The following is a 22,891-nucleotide window of genomic DNA, read 5'->3' on the forward strand; positions in this document are numbered from 1 at the left end:
GTATACAAGACTTACTTCAAACTTGAGTTAGGTCGAGTGGTTGTGAGTGAGGCTGCTGGGTACAAGGTAAATGGTTCGTTGTCTGTTGTAGAGAATTTTTTGTGAGTGTAATGAAGATTAACTGCTAGGGATTTCGGTTCGATTCCTAATGATTCCTTGGGCAAGCAATTGCGGAATTTTCGGTTTTAGCACGGTTTGGATTATTGCCTGGTATATGGCAATTGGTACCTGTTACATATGATACTACATACCTGGTATAAAACGTTAAGGGAGTTATATTGTATCTGTGGTGTACCTTATTAGTATCAGTAATTAAGAAGACCATGTTAAATTCATTTTATGTGTTGTGTTTCGTTCTGCGAGTGACCAGAGGCCTAATTATAACTACCCTGTCCACTCCTTCCCAATCTTTCCAATCCCCTATTCTCCTACAGCCCTTAAATTTATATACACTTGTAACGCCTCTGGTTGTTCGAGAGTCCATGGACAGCGGCGATTCCTTACCATCAGTTGATCCCTCAGCTCGATTACCAGCTTATAACATAAAAAAAAACATTAGCTAAAGCTTGCTAATCACTATGGAAAAAATACTTCAAATAAGTTTTTATTTAAAAGTTTCAACAAAGGAAGTGTTTATCACCTACCTACTAAATTACTGTAACATATACGTCTAAAAAATTTAGGAGCCCACTAAATAAATGTCGACGCATCGATGTGAAATCTTTTAAACGCTAATTTTACGGACATTTGAATAGAAAAAAAACCTTCGGACGTTCTTATTGTGTTATTTTACGCAAGTCTTGCCTAGTACCGGCGTAAAACTATATTCTAATTGTTGAATCTTCATTAATTTCGTATCCCCCCAGAAATGTTAAAAGAAGCAAATTTATTTTGAGCTCTTTGTGCGAAGTTTATTTTCCTAGACAGGGGTCTTGGTAGGGTGGTTCTAACAGCCAATATACTATGGTCTTATGTCGTTAGGTGAAAGTTCGTTTGGCGGGGTCGTTGTAGAATGGTAACTATGTATGGGAGAGCGTTAAAAGCGTGTTCTATGGTTCGCACGCGTGCATTTGCCTCCATTCAGTCATAGACTCAAAGCGCATTCTATTTTTTGAATTTAACCGCGAATTTTTAAACGATTTTTTTTCGAACGTGAGTTCTTTTTTTTTGGAATATCGGAAAGTGATTTGGTGTTGTGATATTTTTTTTTATTAGAAGTTTTAATTTTGAAAACGTTTTTTTTTCTTTTTTTGTTTTAGTTCTTTTTCTTCTTCGGTGAATTTTTTTTTGAAGAATAAGAATTATAAGGTGAGTTTTTTGCTTATTTTTATGTCGTGATTTTCTAGAATTAATTTTAGTGTATTTCTTCCAAATTTTTGTGTGTTTTAAACATCTTTTTTCAAATTTTCTATTAATTATTACATTTTAGCATACATTAATCCACAGTTATAACCTGAACTCGCTTAAAACTTAAACTTTTAACACGCACATGGCGTATGTATGCCATTTTTTACTCCCATTCAATTGTTCCGCGGTTGCTTACCACAAAAAACATTGTTTACACATTGTTACAACACATCTAGAAAACATAAGCGTTTGAAAACAAAAACAAGACATTTTTCAAAAGAATTTTTGAGCAAAGAAAATAAAAAGTTAGTCTATTTTCGCTAATTAGATGTTAAATTGGTTGGAAAAACGAGACTATTCACACATTTTGGTGGTTGTATAATACATACAATGTGAACTGTGCTACGGAACTAAGAAAAAGTATGCCTGGTAATGTAAAGGTTATACTACATATTTGATTATTACTTAAATTATTTATTACTGGGCTTATTTCGGTTTTTCGAAAATTTCTCAGTAGTAGCACAAAGTCTGGAATTGTGCCCAGTATATGGCAATAGGCTCAACCCCTATTACATGGAACTTATAACATAAATGGTGAAAAGTGGGTGTACATTGTATAGCGGCGTTACGTGCCGTAATGTGCATCTCTGCAGTTTACGATACCTACATTAAAATTATTTTATTTGACAAATGTTTTTTTAATAGAATAGAGTTAGGCTTTACTTTGCGGAAATCCATTTTTAGTTTCTTTTTAGTTTTTTAGTTTGTCCCACAAGCGGAATAAAAACTAAAAATGTATTATATTGTTAGTGTAAATATGTTTAATTTTTTTACCGTGGAATATTTTTTTGACATCGTTTACTTTATTCCCATCACTAAAAAGTAAAAATATAGAGCAATGTAGGCAACGTTGCGTTCACAATATTCATTCTTAGTAAACAATTCTAGGAATCTGATTGAGATTGCAATCGATGTATGCCATGAGAGACATACATAATGTAGATCTATCTATCATTAGATATTGAACCTTTTGATAGGTAGTTATAGGTATTATTTTTGAGTGTGACTAAAATAGGTTTTACACTGTCTTATTAGTTGAGTGGTAGGAATTACGGCTACCGGGTTTGATTCTCAGGCCAGACTAAGTGTTATACTCAGTACTATTAAGTACTGAGAAATGAAGCCTAACATTGTGTTAATCGGAGCTGCGGACTAGCGGGTTAACGGGGCTCCGGCACGAAAAGCAGGAGTAGGAACTGGGTGATTTGTAGTCACTCAGTTTGTAATTTTTAGTCTGACTCTCCCTCTCACCTCGACCAAGCCGGTAGAAGCCATTAAATGATTTTCCGCAATAAAAAAAAATCTATTTCGTATCCGATTTTTTATGTACAACTCTACCTACCCTTTCTGTGACCTAAGGGGCATGACGTGCAGGCAATCTTACTTTATAATGTCTGTATAAACATATCTCACCAAACAAAGCACCACGATATCTCACCAAAAATTGCCAATCAATTCCCTAGATAGTCGCCACACATATCAATCTTCATTCACAACTTCATTATGACAATCTAGTCTATAACGCACCAAAATAATAGGTACATACCTTCAAAACACCAGCTGGCACCATCGATCTTCAGTTGACACTATAATTTGAACTCTTGCGCAACTTATGGTCATTTGACATTATGACTTATAAATGAAGTGTAGAGTTGAAATTACTTTACGTTAGATGTGGTTGTTATGTCTTTTTAATGTGGAGGGTATGTTTTTGGATAATGATGTCTTGATAGTGTTTTTTTTTTATTTGAAGTGTTTAATTTAGTGTAATGTTAATTTTATTATTGTTTAAGACGCCCGCTTCTCATACATGAGGGTGCAGGTTCGAAATCTACCAACGGCAAGTACCAATGTGACTTTTTCCGAGTTATATGTATTTTCTAAGATTATTTAGACACCACTGACAAACAGTGAAGGAAAACATCGTAAGGAAACCTGGACTTATAATTTCTAATTATAAATTTGAAATCGCCAACCCGCATTGAGTAAACGGGGTGATTAAAGCTCAAACCTTCTCCGTACGAGATGAGGCCTTTGGTCATCAGTGGCCACTTATAGGCTGTTGATGAGTCTATAAGTGGCCACTGCTGACTAAATGTGACACTTTATCCGACGAGACAATAGACGAAGCTGCTAGCAGAAGCTAGTATTACGCAATAAAACTTTTTCAAAACTACAAAATACACCCACTACCTTCACCATGACACAAAAGATTAATCATCACGATTACGATAACACTAATCAATAGCAGTTAATCAATATCATAAGCATTGTAATGATGAAATCAGTTCTTCTTCACACGGTTTGCTATTCGCCTTAATGTCGCATTGTCTTATGTGAATCAGTTTTGCAATAAGTATAATTATCACCTACTTCCATTATATATTTAGGCTTTTATTTTATGCTGTTAGAATTAGAGAGGGTTTAGTGGATACGACATATGTATGGCTAATAAGATTTTCAAGAAATAAATTAGTAGTGGTTACTTCGCTTGTGTATGATCTTGATTAAGAAAGAAAAAGAAGTAACTTCTAATATACTTATCTCTGGATACAAAAATCAAACCAGAAAGTCGCTTAATTTCGACCTTAAAGGCGTGACGTCCCTTCTAAATAGAAGGGACGTCACGTATTTAGTATACGTAAATACGTATACTTACTGGGACCTACGAGCTAGCTACGTCAGTTCTAAATAGAAGTAGGTCCCATTCTTAAATCTTGATTCGTTTTATTTATATTTTTTTCTTACATATCAAAATAAAAATACGCGTCTAAAATTTTTTTCATTGCCTGACTTAACTGACGGACTGAATAGACTTAATTTTCATCCCCGTCACCATTCCTATTACTCAATTGCCAAACACCTGAATATAAGCTTGTGCATTACTTTACCCCAATCGGGAATTAGGGCCTTCGACCCTATTCCTTACTATCACACCGCAATAAATTAATCAACGCAAATTAAGAAACAACACACCTATGTATTACAAACTCACAAATATTTGTATGTAAATAACAACACATAATAATTACATTACATAAGTCAATAAAAATCACGTTAGGCCTATATTTTATTATGTATGTATTTGTAATTATTATTGCGTTTAATTAATACCAATTTTGGTGTGTTTGTAATCAAGAATATACATTTTAAATTGTTGAAGCTTGCGTATCGCGACCTCTGGTGTGTGTTTATGTAACTTGTTACGACTTAATTGTGGTTGAGGTTAAGTTTTTGAACTTTTGTGTATTTTTTTTTTATAATGATTATCGTGAGACATACTAAATTAACTAAAAATCACGGTTTACTCACACTTCTCTCTTTATCTAGGGTACCTCTGTGCGTCGCAATTAATAGCTTTTCTCCATTGATGTACCTTTACTGCACTTGACTGCACGGTTGGCGTGGTGGCTGGACAACTGGCTGCCGAGCAACGTGTAGCGGGTTGGATTTCCGCACGGAGCAACTCTTTGTGTGATCCACAAATTGTTGATTGAAATCGTATGTTTGTAAACACATGCACTACATAGGAGAAAATCCTAATGAGCCCCTAATTAAAAAATAAAAACGTTTTCAAAAAAGTAGAGTTGACAAGCTGCATTTATTTGCTACCACCCTGTACGAAGGTACTATCCGAGCTTAGATAAAAAAAAAAATAAACGCAAAAACTTCTGTCAATCGTTCATTCCCCCCTTATTAAATTCCTCTCTCCAATACAAGGAAACAGGAAAAAATTCCAACAAAGATTTCACCACACAATTTTATTGACACAAAACCCGTTTCTAGGTTTACTCATCTTGCTAGACTAGACCTTGGGACCTAGGAACAGGTCCCAGGACTTTCCCCGACCTACGACCTCATGACGGATCATGGCTTTCGTTTTCACTAGCCACCTCTGCAAACGTGCGGTTCGTTTTGAACGTAGAATTGATTCCGATGCTAACGTGGGAATGTCGATAGTTAAGTATCGAGTGTTGCGCGTCACTATTGTGTTTTAATGTTTGGATTTTGTTATCTGTTGATTGGGATCGGTTTTGTTTATTGGATTGTGGTGTTTAATTTATGGAATTGTTGTTTTGATAATAAGAGAAGTATGTGTAGAGTAAAATTGAGTGATCCAGTGAAAAATAGAGTTATAGAGAAAAGTGTGGCTTGAAAGACGTAGTGACAAGGATTGAAAAGGGAATGTTACGATGGTTTGCACGTATAGAAATGATGGATGAAAGCAGTTTTACGAAAAGGCGGATATTAATGGGGCCGTCGGTAGTGGACGCCTTAAACGCACCCACGACACAGGAGAAAATCCTAATGTGGGGCAACGTTTTTTTGTAAGAGAAAAAATAAGAGCGAAAATAAAGATGGTTTGGACGTGTAGAAAGGATGGGTGAAAGCATATATACGAAAGAAATATATAATATATAAAATAATCTGGAATTGACTCAAATGAGCAAATGCGATAATGTGTCCAACCCTTTTACACCTGTTTTATAAAAATGTTACCCCACACTAGAATATTCTCCTGTGTCATGGCTGCATTTACAAACATACAAGTTCGTATACACATGACACCTAGACCAGAAACGCCAATTTTTGGATCACACAAAGAATTGCTCCTTGCGGGAATCGAACCCGCTACACCCTGCGTGGTTTGCCCAGCCACCACATCAACTGTGCACTCTACAAAAGGATTGACAAATCAAAACTTTCCCAAGTACTTACTACAACTATTACCTATCACAGAACTAAAGAAAACTCACTTTTCTAATTGACTTCAATCAATGGCCACGACAAACCACCGATCTAATCTACATCTACGATAATTTTTTTCCATCTCTCTGTCCAATGGCTAATACCACGTTCCTTCCCGTCACGACCTTTCAATTTTTACCGTAATCACTCAGAATTTCACCAGCGAATCGTGAGGATGCCCCTGTCATTGCGTTTTAAAGCAGCTTCCTGATTGGTTAATTGGCAGTCTGCAGCACGATTTGAAATTATACTATGTATAACACTTAATTATGTATTGCATAACGTCACACCGTTTATATTTCGAAGGTGTTTGAGGTTAAAAGTGATATGTTTTTTTTTGCTAGTTATGTTATGAGCCCCTTATTAGAGAATGAGTTAAAATATTTACTGATGTCGCAAATGTCTCGTTGGCCGACAAGTGATGTTATTAAAGAATAAGTAAAAATATTTACTGATATTATAAATGCCTCGTTGGCCTAGTGGTTGCAAGTGCGACTGCCAGACAAGGGGTCTCGGGTTCGACTAAAAAAAACGGTTAATGGAGAAAAGCTCTACTAGTTTCGAGTTACAGAGAGACTTCATCATGAGCAGCGTGTGCAGGCGCGGTGGCGTCGCGCAGTTATTATACATACTTATTAGACTCTAGTATGTCTCATGATGATGTCAGGTTTATTGTCAAAATACATAATTACATTGAGGACAATTTGAATTTGACAATTTGAAAAGTTAAAAAGCTTCGTCCCGTGTAAAAGAGGTTCCCGTCGAATGAAAATCGAATCCGAGACCCTACGCTCAACAATTACGTTTGCACCCACTTGACCAACGAGGTCAAGACTCGATTGACCTCAAAAGTTAATGTTCATATAAAAATACCTTATGGTCACTTTTCATCAGGGCCGGATTTGGCAAGATGGGCCCGAGCACCCACTAACATGCGGGGCCCGAACAAAGTCTTGTTTTATTTAAGCAGTTTTATTTGGGCCCCTAAACCAGAACTACTTTGGCCCCACTAGGGGCCTAGTAGCAATAACCATTTAATCTATTATGGTCATTTCAACGCCGTTTCTCATAAAGATAACGCTAATATGACTTATCCGACTTGATCTAAAGAGGTATTATGGTAGTTACACATATAAATTACAGTTTTGATGATTTAATGTAATTAAGTTTAAAATTATGATGTGATTGTTACGTGGTACCTAATATTTCGAAATATTTTTTTTGAGTTCATTTGAAGGAAGTTTCTTATATGATTTTAGTAGTGCCGTGTGCTTTTGAGAAGTAAATATTTTTAATAACAGGTATTGGTTTGTCAACACATATAAACATCAACAGCCTATTAGTGGTCACTACTGACCAAAGGTATTATAGTAATCAAATATTTATTGGCAGAAAAGTATCCACGTTTTCACTTCAAAAAAAATCAAAAGCTTTTGATTTTTTTAAGTGTAGAAAATCATCCAATGCCTTCTCTCGTCTTGGGCGAGGCGAAAGAGAGTGTCAGACTCATACTGACTAAAACCACCCGGTTTCGACACCTGCTCTTTGAGCCGGAGCCCCCGTTTTAAACGTTTTGGCCACCCCGCTAGGTAATTCACAGCTTCGGATCGGGCCTCCTGCCTTTAACTAACAAACTACTTCTAGCTTGGAAGACAAAATTGGCACTCTATCACATACCATAACGGGTAAATTCCTTGACTTTGACAAACCGATCGTTATGACAAGGAAATGATCAAAATAACTTTTCAAAGTATAGCCAACAGCGATAATACAAACACATACAGATTACTTTAGAGACACTATGAAGGACCAGTATAAACTGACCTTTGTATATGTACAAAGTTCATACAAAGCGAGAGCATGGTAAACTGGATTCTCTACTGTAGCTTGGTGTTGGGATAGCTCCAGGCAAACATGCACACCTTTGACATAATACACACATAATGGTCGGATAATGGCTCCAATCATTGGCACGATACTTACGTGTGATATGTGAACTACTGGTGCGTGTGTTCTATTCTCACCATTATAGTGATGGCAGGAAGTTGCAGATTAGTTTGTACTTTTCGAGGGCTGTTACGTCATTTTGGAATTTTGCAAGTATAAGGGGCTTTTCCTACCAGAGATGTGTTATGTAGCTATACTTACAAGATGAAATAGCTAAGCTATGAAACTACGTGACCATTTCCACTGATAGTAAACTATGTAGCTACATTGACAGCTTTCCTAAGATGCGGAGCTCGAGTATGCGATGTATCATAGGGAAGCCTATAAAACACGCATCCATAGCACGCATCTTTCCGTATAAAAACACAGCTTAGCTGAATTCCGTTTCCATCAGTGCTAAGCTAAGTGTACTAATGCATATGATTGGTAGTTAGCCAAACAAATCCACAGCAACGTAGCATACCACATTTCTGGTGAAAAAGCACCCTAACGCAGCTAATCAAGTAACCTCTTCTCGTCACTTGACTGTGTTCTAAACGTCAAAGAATATTAACAAAGAATTTACATTACATAGTACACATTAACAACACTGCAAAAACGCATAGTAATTGGACCATCAATAACCAATGAGCCCTTTCACAATAAAACGGCAACTCATGCCCAATCACCAATCAAAGATACTTTATCCCTCATTATAACAAAATTATAAATAAGTAAACCTCCATGCAATACTCATTGCCAATCTCCATACATTGCCATAAGCAGCCATATAAACTTTCATAGATATTTAATTAACCAATCAATCACTTGTACGTTACCACACCAAGCTATACAAAACCAGTATAACCTGACCGTCAAATGTGTGGAAAGGTCATACAAAGCGAGTTCATGATAAATTGGTCTTCTATACCTATGTGTAGTATTAACCAGTTTAAACTGACCGTCCGAATGTGTGGAAAGATTATACAAAGAGAGACTATGGTAAATTGGTCTGCTATAGCTTTAGCATTAACCAGTATAAGCTGACCGTCGAATATGTAGAAAGGTTATACAAAGCGGGACCATGATATACTGGTTTTGTATAGCTACATGTGCAGTGCATGATGGCTTATTACGTTAGCATGATGGCTGAATGACAGCGCATAACTCTTTGAAATGTCATGGTTTACTTTGGAGAAGTGATTTGTCATGAAAAGTAGGTGTTGACGGTGAAGGGAAATGTGAGAAAACGTAACATCATGAGAGGTTCAGAGGGCTTAGTACGAGTTTGTATTACGGTTAACGAGAGGGTTAGGCGCTCTGATTGGTTAGATCATTGACGTTGGCCAATCAGAGCGCCGAACGCGCTCTTGTTTTGTTTTCGTTCAACAGAAAGCTATTATTCCTCTTCCCAATTCCCGATTCCCCAACATCCCTTAAATTCCTAACCCCAAAAGGCCGGCTAAATGCAGGGGTAACGTTTAACGTTAACTGTATCGCCTCTGGTATTTCGGGTGTCCATGGACAGCGGCGATTATTTACCATCAGGTGATCCGTCAGCTCGTTTGCCGGCTTATACTCTTTATTGGTACTTATAACAAGACTGGTGAAAAGTGGGCGTACTATAAACATTATTTTTATGCCCACACCGTTGTGAAATTCAAGAGTAATGATGTTTATTTTACAAATATGGATGGGGGACACTGATCATTAAATTCAAATTAAGCCGGATATCATTCAGATTGCTCGTTGAGAATCATGCGTAACTCACACAAGGTCGATAGCCTTTTGACATAGGTAGTATGTTGTTTGCTGAAGACTTCAAGTTGCTATTAAAGGTATGTTTAAGAATATGTTCGTGATGTTAAAGTTCATTAAACACATTGTTGTATAAAGTTTCCTTCCTATATTGTTGATAGACGCAACTTGACGCCTTTTATCACCGAAAGGGTAGAAAGCTACTAAAACAATTGCTTACAAATACAGCGTTTCAAAATATTCAGTAAACCGACGGTAAGATAGTAAGGAGAATCTAAGTTTTCAAAGTCAAAGTCAAAATTAAAGGCACTTTTGAACGACAAAGAAATATAATAATGAACAAGTTGTCTCAATTGTGACAAAAGTATTGGGCAAAATAATTATGGTACTGATGCATACTAGATGTTCTGGATGATACATTTATAATGCTACGGGGTTATTTCAATTCATTTTAGAAAATTATTTCATGTCTCTCATAATATAAACATCGAAAAGTGTTACATTTAGCATGATGATTACATGCACAATATAACTAAGCACATATACACAAGCACATATTGACAATCATTATGTTCTCAAACAACGATTGCATAATAGTGCGTACCCAAGCAATGTTTTGGCATAACTCTTTAAGTGTTAAAGCAAATATTATGCAGGTCAATAGCTTAGGTAAATAACTACCGTTGGCTAAAGTTTCAGTCAATAATCACGTAAAACGAGCTAAATGGATCGGTGAGAAAGTAGGACAGAGATTCTAGGAAGACTTCAAAGCTTCTAGACAGACTATAGATAGTGATAAGGAATTTCATTCTTTGAAAGAAAATACAAAGGTAGAGTGTATACTATTTCGGAGCTGCGGACTAACTAGCAGGTTTACTAGGGAATTGGTTTTGATCCAGTAAGCGTCTGACCCTCCCTCTTGTCTCACCCAAGGCAGGAAAGGGCATTGGATGATTTCGTTAAAAAAGTGTATGCATACACTCTTTCTATAGTGGCTATAGCATACACTCTTTCATCTAAAGGTGTTTATTAAACATTTCTAAATTGGACGATTCAGTCAAATTTTTGCCTAAAACAGTAGATAGTATCTACCTACGCAATAACATAATACCAATAGGTGATTCCTGATAAGCCAGATCGGGTAAATAGCACTTTGTAAGTAAGCTGATGTTATACCTTAAGTACGAACTTCAAACACTAGCATGACATCCTTTCTAAAAGCCGGTAACGCGACCATGGTGATCTCCCTGGTGTTGCGGGTGTCCATGGGCACTGATCAGCTTACCATCAGGTAAGTCTCGTCTGCTCGTTTGCCACCTATTACCATATAATAAAGTATGGGCTAGGCGGGTAAATGAAACTCATACCACCAAAAACGCAAAGACAAACATCCAAACACACCCGTTTTGACAACAAACATGATGTAAAATCATGTACCAAGCCCAAAACAAATTCATTCTCAACACTTTTTCCTAACAGAGTCATTAATATAATAGATCTATGACATTTATTAGAATTGTGCTTGTACATGCGTGGGATTTCATATTTCTTGTTCAGATATCATCGTACACTGTTGTAAGGTAACTTGTTATCTTTGCTTTAATTATTTGGGTTACGATTTGCACGCAAACAATGCGTTCTTTTTGATGTGGTATTCAAACTAGCTGTGCAATTTGAATTAAGTATTGTGTTTGTTTATTTAAATTAGATTGTGGATTATTATTATCTAAATAATTATATTTTTGTTACAAAATATTTACTTTGATCAATGCACGATTATTTTTTTCATTAAATATTATCTTGGTCCTTTCGTAAGCTTTTGAAGGCTTAATCTTCTTATGAGATCCTTTCAATTCTTTGAATTGACAAAATAATTCTTAGAATTGTTAGTCTCCACAAAACTCAATGTAGCAGAAAATATAGAAGCAGATATTATTATAGTTAATCTATTTTATCATCGACTGGTGTTCCCCAGGGAGACGTTATAGGTCCATATTTTTTTTCAAAAATGCTATAACGATATCTGCCTCGTTGATCTAGTGGTTGCAAGTACGACTGCCAGGTCAGGGGTCAGGCAAAGTATTACTATATATTTCAGTTTAAAAAAAAATTGTAGTAGCACGGAGCAATCGCAATAGGCTCACCCCCTATTACATGACAGCGGCATTACGTGCCGTAGTGCACCTCTGCATACCCCTTTGAGGATAAAAGGCATGACAATACAACTACAGCTATAACAATATAAACAACACTATTTTAGTGTTGTTTATATTGTATTGTATATTATATTGAAATATTTTTATTTCATCACTACACAACAAAGAAAACATCTTCAAATAAACACGAGATCAATGAACAGCAAAAACGCTTTTAAACATCTATCCGAGTGGATGATTATAGATATTATTTAAAAAATACGTTTCTCAGCATGAGAGAGAAGTTATAACTTTATAAGTGATAGTAACATCTGCCATAGTAACGCTAGGAGATATTATGATGTAACATAATGACACACGCGGAAGCTACTGACCTTTCAGTTTTTGTTATTCACATAATATTTGTACGGTACGTATTATGTATGCGTGTGGGTATAATAGTGATATATGTGTACTGTGTTGTCTGGAGATAGTTGTGAGGTTTTCACCTTCGAAGAGATCGTTGATTGTGGAAGTAGATATTTGTTTGGTTATATATTTTGTTGTTCTGTAAGATTTTTTTATTGTTAAATGGGCCGACGTTTGGCCGCTATCTCACCTGATGGTAGGTGAAGATACGGCCTACGGTGGAACACGTCTGCCCATAAGCAACCTATTCACTCAGGTTTTGAAGACACCCAGGTTATACCCTGTATAGATGTAGTGGATTTTGATCCTTTCTTTCTAATATACACATACATAACATCACGCCATTGAAGTCCCGAAGATGTGAAGTAGAGGTAAACTTTTACAAAGTAATATCTATTTTTCATCAATTGTATGTTTTGTGCCCCATAAAGTAAGAGGGTATAAAGTAAGAGATTTGCGCTTAGAAACTTTTAGTGTGGGGGAGCCATGCTACGACATGAATGGACCTGCTCGACCGGAGTGATATACCACGGCTTCACAGAAAACCGATGAGAACCAAATCTTGCGTTGTGTTTCGTTGTTGTGTGAGTGAGTTTACCCAATTATCTCCCTTCTCAAATCCCGATTTCCCATCAACCTTTAAATTCCTAATCCCCAAAAGCCTGCGACGCACTTGTAACGCCTCTAGTGTTCCGGGTGTCAATGGGCAGCGGCGATTGCTTGCCATCAGGTGATCCGTCTGCTCGTTTACCGGTTTATACCATAAAAAACGCTGTCTTTCCATTAGTCATACAATCACTTAGTAACCAGTACATTTCACAAAACTAGGTCCCGTCAACGACTAAAACAATGCTAAAAGCTCTTACATTGGCACTATGATTAGCACAAAATAAAACAAACATTGGCATAATACAGCCAACATTTGCTAAAGTCCCCTCTATTGCGAAACTCCCATTACAAATATTGGCCAATTGCTGCAAACTGCATTGGCCCTGGACATTGGACGCGGTCCTTGTCAAATATTTCGTAACTTGATACTTAGACCAACTTATGATATATGCAGATATTATTACTTGAGGATAAAAGCTGTTTTTTTTTTTGTTAAGAAGTGGTTGCTATGGTAACGGGTTTTTTTATTGGGAGGAAAATTAACTATTAATATCCTTGTTTTTTTCTACATACATAAGAATAAAACAATATATTTTTAAATTTTTGTCGGTCTGTTTGTTTTAGTTAATCTCTGAAATGGCTAGACCGATTTTGACGAGACTTTTATTGGTAGGTAGCTGATGTAATAAATGACTAATGATATTTATTTTTGCAAATAGGTTACGAGATAACACTCTTACACGTCAATCTCTAAATAACTGTAATATGAGGCCGGTTATTAAGACTATACTTTTATTATCCGAAGCTGCGGACTACCTAGTGGGTTTACCGGAGCTCCGGCTCGAAGGGCAGAAGTAGGAACAGGGTGGTTTTTAGTAAATAAGAGTCTGAGACTCCTTCTCGCTTCGCGGGAGAAGTCATTGGATGAATTATCCCCTTTAAAGATAGCCTACTTTTATTAGTAACAAAGTCGGTAATCCAGGCTAGTGAAGCCGCGAAATTATATTTTTCTGGCATGAGCTAGTAAGATAATATAATTTAATGAACTTTCCTAACTCAAACTAGACACGACGCAGACAATATCCTGACTCATTGACTCGTCTATTAGGTAACAGTTATAAAAGATCACATAAAATCCGTAATATTTATGTAAATCTGCACTTTATGCTAATGAGCTTAAAATTTAATTCAGATTGGTTGTCGAACGTGTAACGCTATAAGTTAATTCTGTTGATATGTTTGTAAGTAATTTCTTTGTTGAATCTCAATTGTTATGTATGTTTGTATGTATGTAATTAATTACATCTGTAAGTCGTTAATGCGACTGCCGAGGGTTTCGGATTTGATTTCCGGGTCGGGCACATATTGCTGGGATTTTTTTGGATTTTTCGACAATTTCACAGTATCAGTGCTAGTCTAAAATTGTGCCAATAGGCTTACCCCTAATTACATGGGGCTTATAACACAAAGAAAAGGATGGATGTACATTTCAGTGGCATTAAGTGCCGTATTGTGCAAATCTGTCTACCTCTTCGGGTATAAAAGGCGTGACGATACGACGACACCTTTAGACGAAAATGTATTCTAATCGGTTCAGTTATTTAGATGTAAAAACATAACAAACAGGCCAACAAAAGCTTTACAAAAATACATTAGTAAGATTGAATTTATTAGAATTATTTATGAAAGGCAATCCATATCTGAGAATGCTTTTAAATTTATTTTTTCTCATATTTTTGCATAACGGAAATTATGCAGACATTGTCAATATTATAGATTTCGTGTAATATTTACATAATATTGCATATTACATTACATAATATCTAAGTATGTTATGTGCCCCGAAATATTGGGCACAGATAGATGCACAATAATGCAAATTAATATAATGCATTACGTTATTATTTACTTAATGCTATATAGAATAAAATCAAGCGTTACAGACGATCAAGGCGAGGCGTACATTAGATTTTTAGTTCTATAAGCGGAATTAAAACTAGAAATCTAATGTATTGTAACTTATGTGATTTTTTGCTGACTATAATGTAGAGACGGTCTGGTAGAACTCATTTGCTGGTGCTTTTTGTATGGTATAAGCCGGTAAACGAGCAGATGGATCACCTGATGGTAATCAATCGCCGTCGCCCATAGATACACGCACCAGAGGCGTTATAAGTGCGTTGCCAGCCTTTTGGGGGTTAGGAATTTAAAGGTTGTTGGGAAATTGGGAAGATTGGGTAGGGGGTAAAACAAACCCCTCTTGCTACGGACTACCTAGCGGGTTTACCGGGGTTCCGGCTTGAAAAGCAGGAGTAGGAATGGGGTGGTTTTTAGTCAATAAGAGTCAAGAAGTCATTGGATGATTATCCCCCTTAAAAAAATGGCAAACCCCTCTTTTATAGATGAGGCTCATATTTCAGCAGTGGACTGTCACAGTATATATGTATGAATGTATGTATGTAGATATGTTAATATGTTACGTACTCTTAGACTCAATAACTACGGTATTACTAGATTTAAAACACAATAGGAAAAATTACATCACATTTACATTATGTTTATTTACGTAACTAAAAACCTTTATGGAACCACACGGTTGCTATATCGGAAGAGTTCAAAACCAAATCGATACAAATATCGATACATTATCGATAAGTTACGCTGATTCGATACTATTGTACTGTAATGTTGGCAGTATTGCGTTCCGATTCACAATAATAAAACCTCTTTGGTAGCTGTGTTGTAAGGTTTTTAGTGTGCGGTTTTTGTGTGACGTAATTGTTATGATTTGTGTAGGGGTGAACGAGTGATGATATGTGTATGGTGTATGAAATCGGATTATGTGGCAGTATTGAGAATTTCGCAATCGAAAATTTCACGGAAGACAGTCCAAATAATTAAGAATTATTTGATCATATGCTTTACAATAGGTCCTTAACTGTCAAGATCGAAGTTAATAAAACTTTTAGGCTTTTTTCGGTATTTCGAATAATTTTCTCGAGTAATTTTCTCAGCAGTCTTCTCAGTTGTCAGAAGTCTGGAATTGTACCGGTTTATGGAAATAGGATTACCCCCTATTACATGACACTTATAACACACATTTTAAAAAGTGGATGTACATTATACAGTGGCATTACGTGCCGTAATGTGCACCTCTGCCTACCCTTTCGGAGAAAAAAGGAGTGACGATACATATTATATCTAATCCCTTCTATTCCTTAGTGAGCTCCCATGTTACTCACAGTAAGAGTAGCCAACATAAACGACTTAGACAAACACAGTGACTTACAGCTTACCTTATAAGGTAATAATCGAAAGTTTGAATGCTAGGAAGTCGGAACATATGTACGTACGAGTCATACGACCAAATACATAGTTCACATGTCTTGTTAGTTCGCAAAGATTAGATCTTAGTAAAGTGCATCCAAGTTTGCGTTTGGGGAAAGCTGCTATAGATATTTAATATGTGATATGTATTATGAATGTATATTTTATGATAAAGCCGGTAAACGAGCAGATCACCTGATGGTAAGCAATAGCCGCTGCCCATGGACACCCGAAGCACCAGAGGCGTTACAAGTGCGTTGCCGATTTTTTGGGGGTTAGGAATTTAAGGGTTGTTGGGGAATTGGGGATTGGTTAGATTGGTAATTGGCCTCCAGTAACCTCACTCATACAACGAAACACAACGCAAGCGTTGTTTCACGTCGGTTTTCTGTGAGGCCGTGGTATCACTCCGGTCGAGCCGGCCCATTCGTACCGAAGCATGGCTCTCCCACACTTAAGCATACTACGGTAAACATTAGTCTTTTGACCGTTAAAAGTTTATTCTTTAAACTGAGAATATATATCTTTGCCATAGGCACCACACAGGCATAAATACCTCAAAGCATTACATGATGAAGATGATCAACGTCACGCCTTTTATCCCCGAAGGGGTAGGCAGAGGTGCACATTAAGGCATATAAAGCATTATACTAAAGAAAATATTCTCTTAATACCTTTCTAAAACGTACCTAAAGTCGTTGGGTCAAGTGTCATAATGATATGACAACTGAGTGTTATGTAATGTGACGTGTAACAGTGATTCGAAGAGTATTCGTGGCATACATCTCGTTTATGTAAGCGACTGTACATCATTTTTGTGTGAGCAGACGAGCGGTTGTATTCAGTTGTGTTGTATAGTTATATTACTAATGTTATTACTGTGAAAGTTTGTATGTATGTGTGTTTGTTTGTTACTTCTATTCACGTCAAAACAGCTAGCGCTTAAGATATCAATTTTGGAACAGGGGATTGATCCTTTGGTCTGTACTTCCATAGTGCCACTTTTTTCACCGTAGCGCGAGCGAATCAGCTTGTAGAAGCTAGTATCTTATAAAACGACAATTAAAGTTCACTAATATATCCATCCGTAATTTCAATAGATTTTCTATATAAAATACTATTTTCTATAATTCGCCATTGACTGTACAGTGTTCTACGGAAATCTTTATTTTTATGGCATAAGCAGGTAAACGAGCTCCTCAGCCATTTTGAAGTGATCGAGTAACAAACATACACGCAAACCCATAAACTCATGAACATTCGCATCTATAATATTATTAGTAAGATAAAGTTAATACAATATATATTATATTATTTTGCTCTGAAATCGTAAGAGAAACGAAATTTAGAGCATTTAAGCACATAATTTTAGAAATGTAACGAAGAAATGTTTTTGACGAACAAATAATGGTTTATTTTTTTTTTTTTTTTTAAACGTTGCCCCACATTAGGATTTTCTCCTGTGTCGTGGGTGCGTTTACAAACATACAATTCCACATGCACATGAGAAATGATTTTTTTACCACGTATTATGAATTCATATTCAAAGAATTTGAATATGATTGCTTTTCTTACTGTGATATAATTGTTATATCATTTGTGGGTAACAATAGCAGCTTTATACCTACATCGCGACCTTAGTACAAAGTAACACAGTCTACAAAAATGCAACTAGTGTCGCAAATAGATAAACAATAAGGTATCCAATGTAATAACAAGATAAACATCAACCTATTGTACGAAAATATGACATAATTACAACTCAATTGCAATCACCTTTTTTCTAGATATAAAGAACTTATCTTTGATCAACGAAGCACAAGACTGAACAAAGCATCGTCTATAGGATTACAAAAGATGTTCTAATTTACACTATTTTATATAAAAAAACTATTTAGGTCTTGTTAAAATCTAGATTTTTGACTTTCACATTCACTTTTTCGAGAAAAGGATTGGATTAGAACATTTACTCGTGAGTTGGTTATTGTATAATTTTTATATAATCTTTTTTTTAAGTATCGTACATAAAAAATTAAACGGGCGTTTATGTGAATTTTATTGGTGTAATTAAGACTTGAGTTTTGCAAATGTAGGCGTTTGTAATAGTTCTGTCTATTTTTAGTTTTACTGAAGAGTGAGTCTTTATGTTTATATTTGTTACTTTTATGCAAATTAGAGCCTAATAATATAATTCTTCTAATACTATGCATACATAAGAAATTTGAACTCAGGAGTTGTACAAATTAAGATACATTTTTTTAGCAACTTAAGTGTCGCTAAAAAAATAAATATTAGCGGATAATCCCCCCAATATTTAATTTGCTATATTTTTATTGTTAAACTAGCTGTTGTCCGTGACTTTGTCTGCGTAGAATAATGATATTAGCTATAGCTAGAATCAGTTAAAGTTTTTAAAGTCAAAGTCAAAGCATTTATTTCAATTAATCCTTAGGTAATTAGGCACTTTTGAAATGTCAAATTGAATTGTTCGTCAGTCGGTCTGTCAGTGAAGCTAAGTGCTCGTTCCAAAGTGTTTCAATTTATCTCTTTAGTATAAAATAAATAAACAAACAATCTATTAAAACAAAGTTCTATTTAACAACAACCATATTAAACAAATCCCCATAAAATAATTTAACGAGCTTCGAATGTAGCAATACGATTGATGTGGCACTTTATATATTCAGATTATACAAACAATGGTTCCATAGTGTGAACTTTATGTGTGGGAAATATAGCTAGGTATATTCTTTTATAAACTATTTGATATGCATATTACCGCAATGTAGTGTAGTTTGAATTTATAATTCTGTGGTATTTTGTTTGTTTCTTTTATGATTGTGTTATTGATATGTACATAGTTTGTTTTGCTATGGGAATAGTTAACTTATACTTAAAACTTGTGCTCTTGTATAGGTACTAAGAATATAATCATGTATTTTTAAAATGCAAATCCTTAAGGTTGATTATTTTTTAATAGATTGTTGGCTATTAGGCTCTAGTGATATTAGGCTCCGCCTCGAAAAGCAGGAGTAGACACAGGGTAGTTTTTAGTCAGTAAAAGTCTCTCCTAAGGCATAAGACGATATAGCCTCTCAAAAAAAGCCTAAAGAAAAGTGAGTACGTAATTAAATGTGCCAATCACTATTATACAGGTTATACATTATACCTATAATGTATACCTAACGTGTGATAGGAACGAGCTTATTCCTCTGCGCTGAGTAAGGAATTACAAAAACAAAATCGTCATATAATATTTTCTGGCATTCAAAAATGACTTTTATAAACACATCCATTTATACTAAACACAAAAATATCGATAAAAAACCGCTGCGTCTCAAACGCCGCGTTCAAACTGCTCGTCTACTACAAATGAACTCAAACACTCATTACATCAGAGGTCATGAAACGAACAAAAATTCAAAAAACAATAGTTTTCTTTTACACAGTTCTCACTCGTAAAATAACAAATATTTGACCCTTAGAATGAGAACAGCATATTTACCCGACTTTTAGGAAGTATCCATTATGACTTAATATCACCACGGTGGAAGTAATCCATTGTAGTTTTCACGGGTCATAATGGCCAAATCTGTCCATTGTCTACGCCGCTCAAGTCAATGGGCGTTAAAACGAAACAAAACCGTCAATTATTGCATTGTATAACTTATCTCCGTGAATTACGGTGTCAATTTGGTTGACATGAGATTTTTATCTTAAGCGCTATTGTAGTAAATGGAGTTGTGTTATGTATTTTGTTGTAAATACGACAGTTTAGTACAAAGTTTAGAGATTAGTATTATGGTGTTTTTCTACCAGAGATGTGCTATGCAGCTATGCTACGAAGATGTAATAGCTAAACTGTGAAAGTATGTGACCGTTTCCACTGATACTAAGCTATGTAGTTGTAGGAGGAAGATGCGTATATTGACAGTGGGGTATCTCTCCATATAAAAAACATAGTTTAGCTGAGTCCGTTTCTACCAGTGCTAAGTTATGTGGACAAATGAATATGATTGGTGGACGCAAAATGCATCCACGTAGCATAGCACATCTTTGGTAGAAAAGCACTCTAAAAAGGTTTGAAAGTATCCGATATTTGGTAACAAAACACTTCTTTAGCAATGAGATCAAAAACCATATTATATTTTAACTGATAGAAAGGATATGGCAATACGCTCTTGCCTCGCCCAAGGCGGGAGAAGTCATTGGATGATTTTCTCCTCGTCAAACAAAAAGGAACCTTATTATCTTCTAACTAGCATGCAATTCATTAAGTGTAATGAAACCTCTTGTTTCTACACATGCAGATAAAATCGTTTGCCTAGATATATTTTTATCTTAAACAAAAAATTAATCATGCAAGACTAGGAATTCTCATGAAATTGTTATGACATGAAGTTACTGAAACAATTGACATAACACGTACATATTTCGTTAATTTAACATAGAGTCTACATACGATACATACTCATAATATATAATTTTATTATAACTTTCGTGAGACACACTAAATTAATTATTATGTTATCGGCTTACTCGCGTAACTGTTTGACGAGGAACTCGACTAGTTTCATGCTCATATATATTTTTTACATCGTCACGCCTTTAAGCCCGGAGGCGTAAGCAGAGGTGCACAACATTATGGCACGTAATGCCGCTATACAATGTACACCCACTTTTTACAATTTATGTTATAAGTCCCATGTAATAGGGGATGAGCCTATAGCCATTTACTGGGCACAATTCCAAACAGCGTGCTACTACTGAGAAATTTTCGAAAAACCGTACAAAGCCGGAGAAAAGTCCAGTTATACTTTGCCCGACCTGGCAATTGAACTCAATACCCCCTGTGCAGCAGTCGTACATGCGACCACTCGACCAACAAGACAGTCCCTGCAAATTATCTAATTAACTTTTTGAACACTTAGTTCTTATACGTATTGCTCTAAATACTGCCTACTTTAATACGTTAGCATATATCGGATGATTGCAACATTAGGCTCAGGTTACACGTACAGTAATTGTTCATTGTGGTACCAGGTTTGATTCCCAGGCTTATCAAACAATAGATTTATCTATCTGGTTATGGTAATTAAACCTTGACTTGTTTTACTTTGATCTTTGATTTGATTTTGAATTGAGGTTAGTTTTGATCAAAGTTGTCAAGTCTAATGTTGGGATTTTTTGACTTCAAAAGTTTATAGTCAATTGTTTGTATAGTTGTTATCTAGAATAGAAATAGGTAGTTTATCTATATACTAAACTTTACTTGTAACGTGGGAGAGCTTTATGCCAGGGCCTTTTAGAAAATCGTCGTGACACGTTTCGTGTGTGTGAGTGAGGTTACCGGAGGCCTTCTAAATAGTTTTTTTTTGGTGTAATTTGGCTGGTTAGTTCAGGCTAACTAAAAGCAGGAGTAGGAACGGGGTAGTTTTAAGCGTCTGACAATTTTTTTGCCTCGCCCAAGGTGGGAGATAACATTGGATGATGTTCCCCCACAAAAAAGGTGTGATGATTTACCATCAGCTGATTGTCTGCTGGTTTCTTTCTAAACTGGTTTTACTTATCTTAACTTGTTTGTTTGTGTGTAAAAATTTAGTAATTGGAATTTAACCCCTTTGTGACATCCGATCGATCTGATATTTGGTATACACTCTTAATCTTGATGACCATACAATATAAGCACATTAAAACAGTTTAAAATAAAATAAAGTATTTTTATCTAATACCAAAGTTAACAAATACTTAATTATTTTCTCCTTTTTTCAGATGGTGCGCTTATGCGCTGTAGTGGCGTTATGCGCGCTCGTTGCGTGCGCCGGCGCAGCCGAGAGCTCCTCTCGTTTCCGTAAGTATTATTATTACTAATTTAAATAATCGCCATTTTTATTACGCACTCTGCAGATTTAATTTATTTAATAATTATGCAAATTGTGTTAAGCACTTTTATAATAAGAATTTAGAAATTAATAGAGCACATGATATGAGATAGGTATTTAAACAAAATTATGCTAATTGTGTTGCTTAATAGTAGGAAAGTGTGGTAGGTTATGTCTGTTTGGTTGAGTTGTTGTAAGTGTAATTGCTGAGTAAGAGGTCTCGGGTTCGTAGGTACTAAATAGAGTATTTTCAGCATTATTTCTACACATTAGGCAGATACTTTAGAAGAAATACTTTATTAGACCATTTGAGTGGCGAAAAACTAACCTTTTTAAAAGGCCAGTAATCGCTTACCATGTTTTCCATTCTATAAAAAATAATTTAATGGAAAGCAGGTAGCAAATATTGCATTAAATGCCAGCTGTACTACAACAGAGGTGACACGCAAACCAAAAATAACACTTAGGCCACCAAATACTTATAAAATGCCGCTGGTCGTTTCTCAGTGGCTATTCACAACATTAGGACATACCCAGGTCCAACAGAAACAAAAGACAAACAATGTAGTAGCCACATTATTAGTGGACAATACGCAGTGTGGAGTCTGCGTAAGACTTGAGCAAACAAATATTATGCGTTTCGCACATATCCTGTAGAACTTATGTCAT

At 35.7% G+C, this 22,891-nt stretch overlaps 1 protein-coding gene across 5 annotated transcripts in view; it reads left to right on the forward strand.

The window, feature by feature from the left end:
* The first annotated feature begins 1,044 nt into the window (after nt 1-1,044).
* LOC118277478 (uncharacterized) overlaps nt 1,045-22,891 on the forward strand; it is a 32,280-nt gene continuing 10,433 nt past the window's right edge. For 4 of the 5 annotated variants that reach the window (XM_050696533.1, XM_050696535.1, XM_050696534.1 and 1 more), the window contains exons 1-3: nt 1,045-1,152; nt 1,260-1,308; nt 22,113-22,191. In XM_050696533.1, coding sequence (XP_050552490.1) covers nt 22,113-22,191 — 79 coding nt within the window. In that variant the 5' untranslated portion in view covers nt 1,045-1,152; nt 1,260-1,308. The other variant, XM_050696538.1, reaches the window with a different exon arrangement.

The sequence above is a fragment of the Spodoptera frugiperda genome, chromosome 10, assembly GCF_023101765.2.
Source record: "Spodoptera frugiperda isolate SF20-4 chromosome 10, AGI-APGP_CSIRO_Sfru_2.0, whole genome shotgun sequence".
In the NCBI taxonomy this organism is placed as follows: domain Eukaryota; kingdom Metazoa; phylum Arthropoda; class Insecta; order Lepidoptera; family Noctuidae; genus Spodoptera; species Spodoptera frugiperda.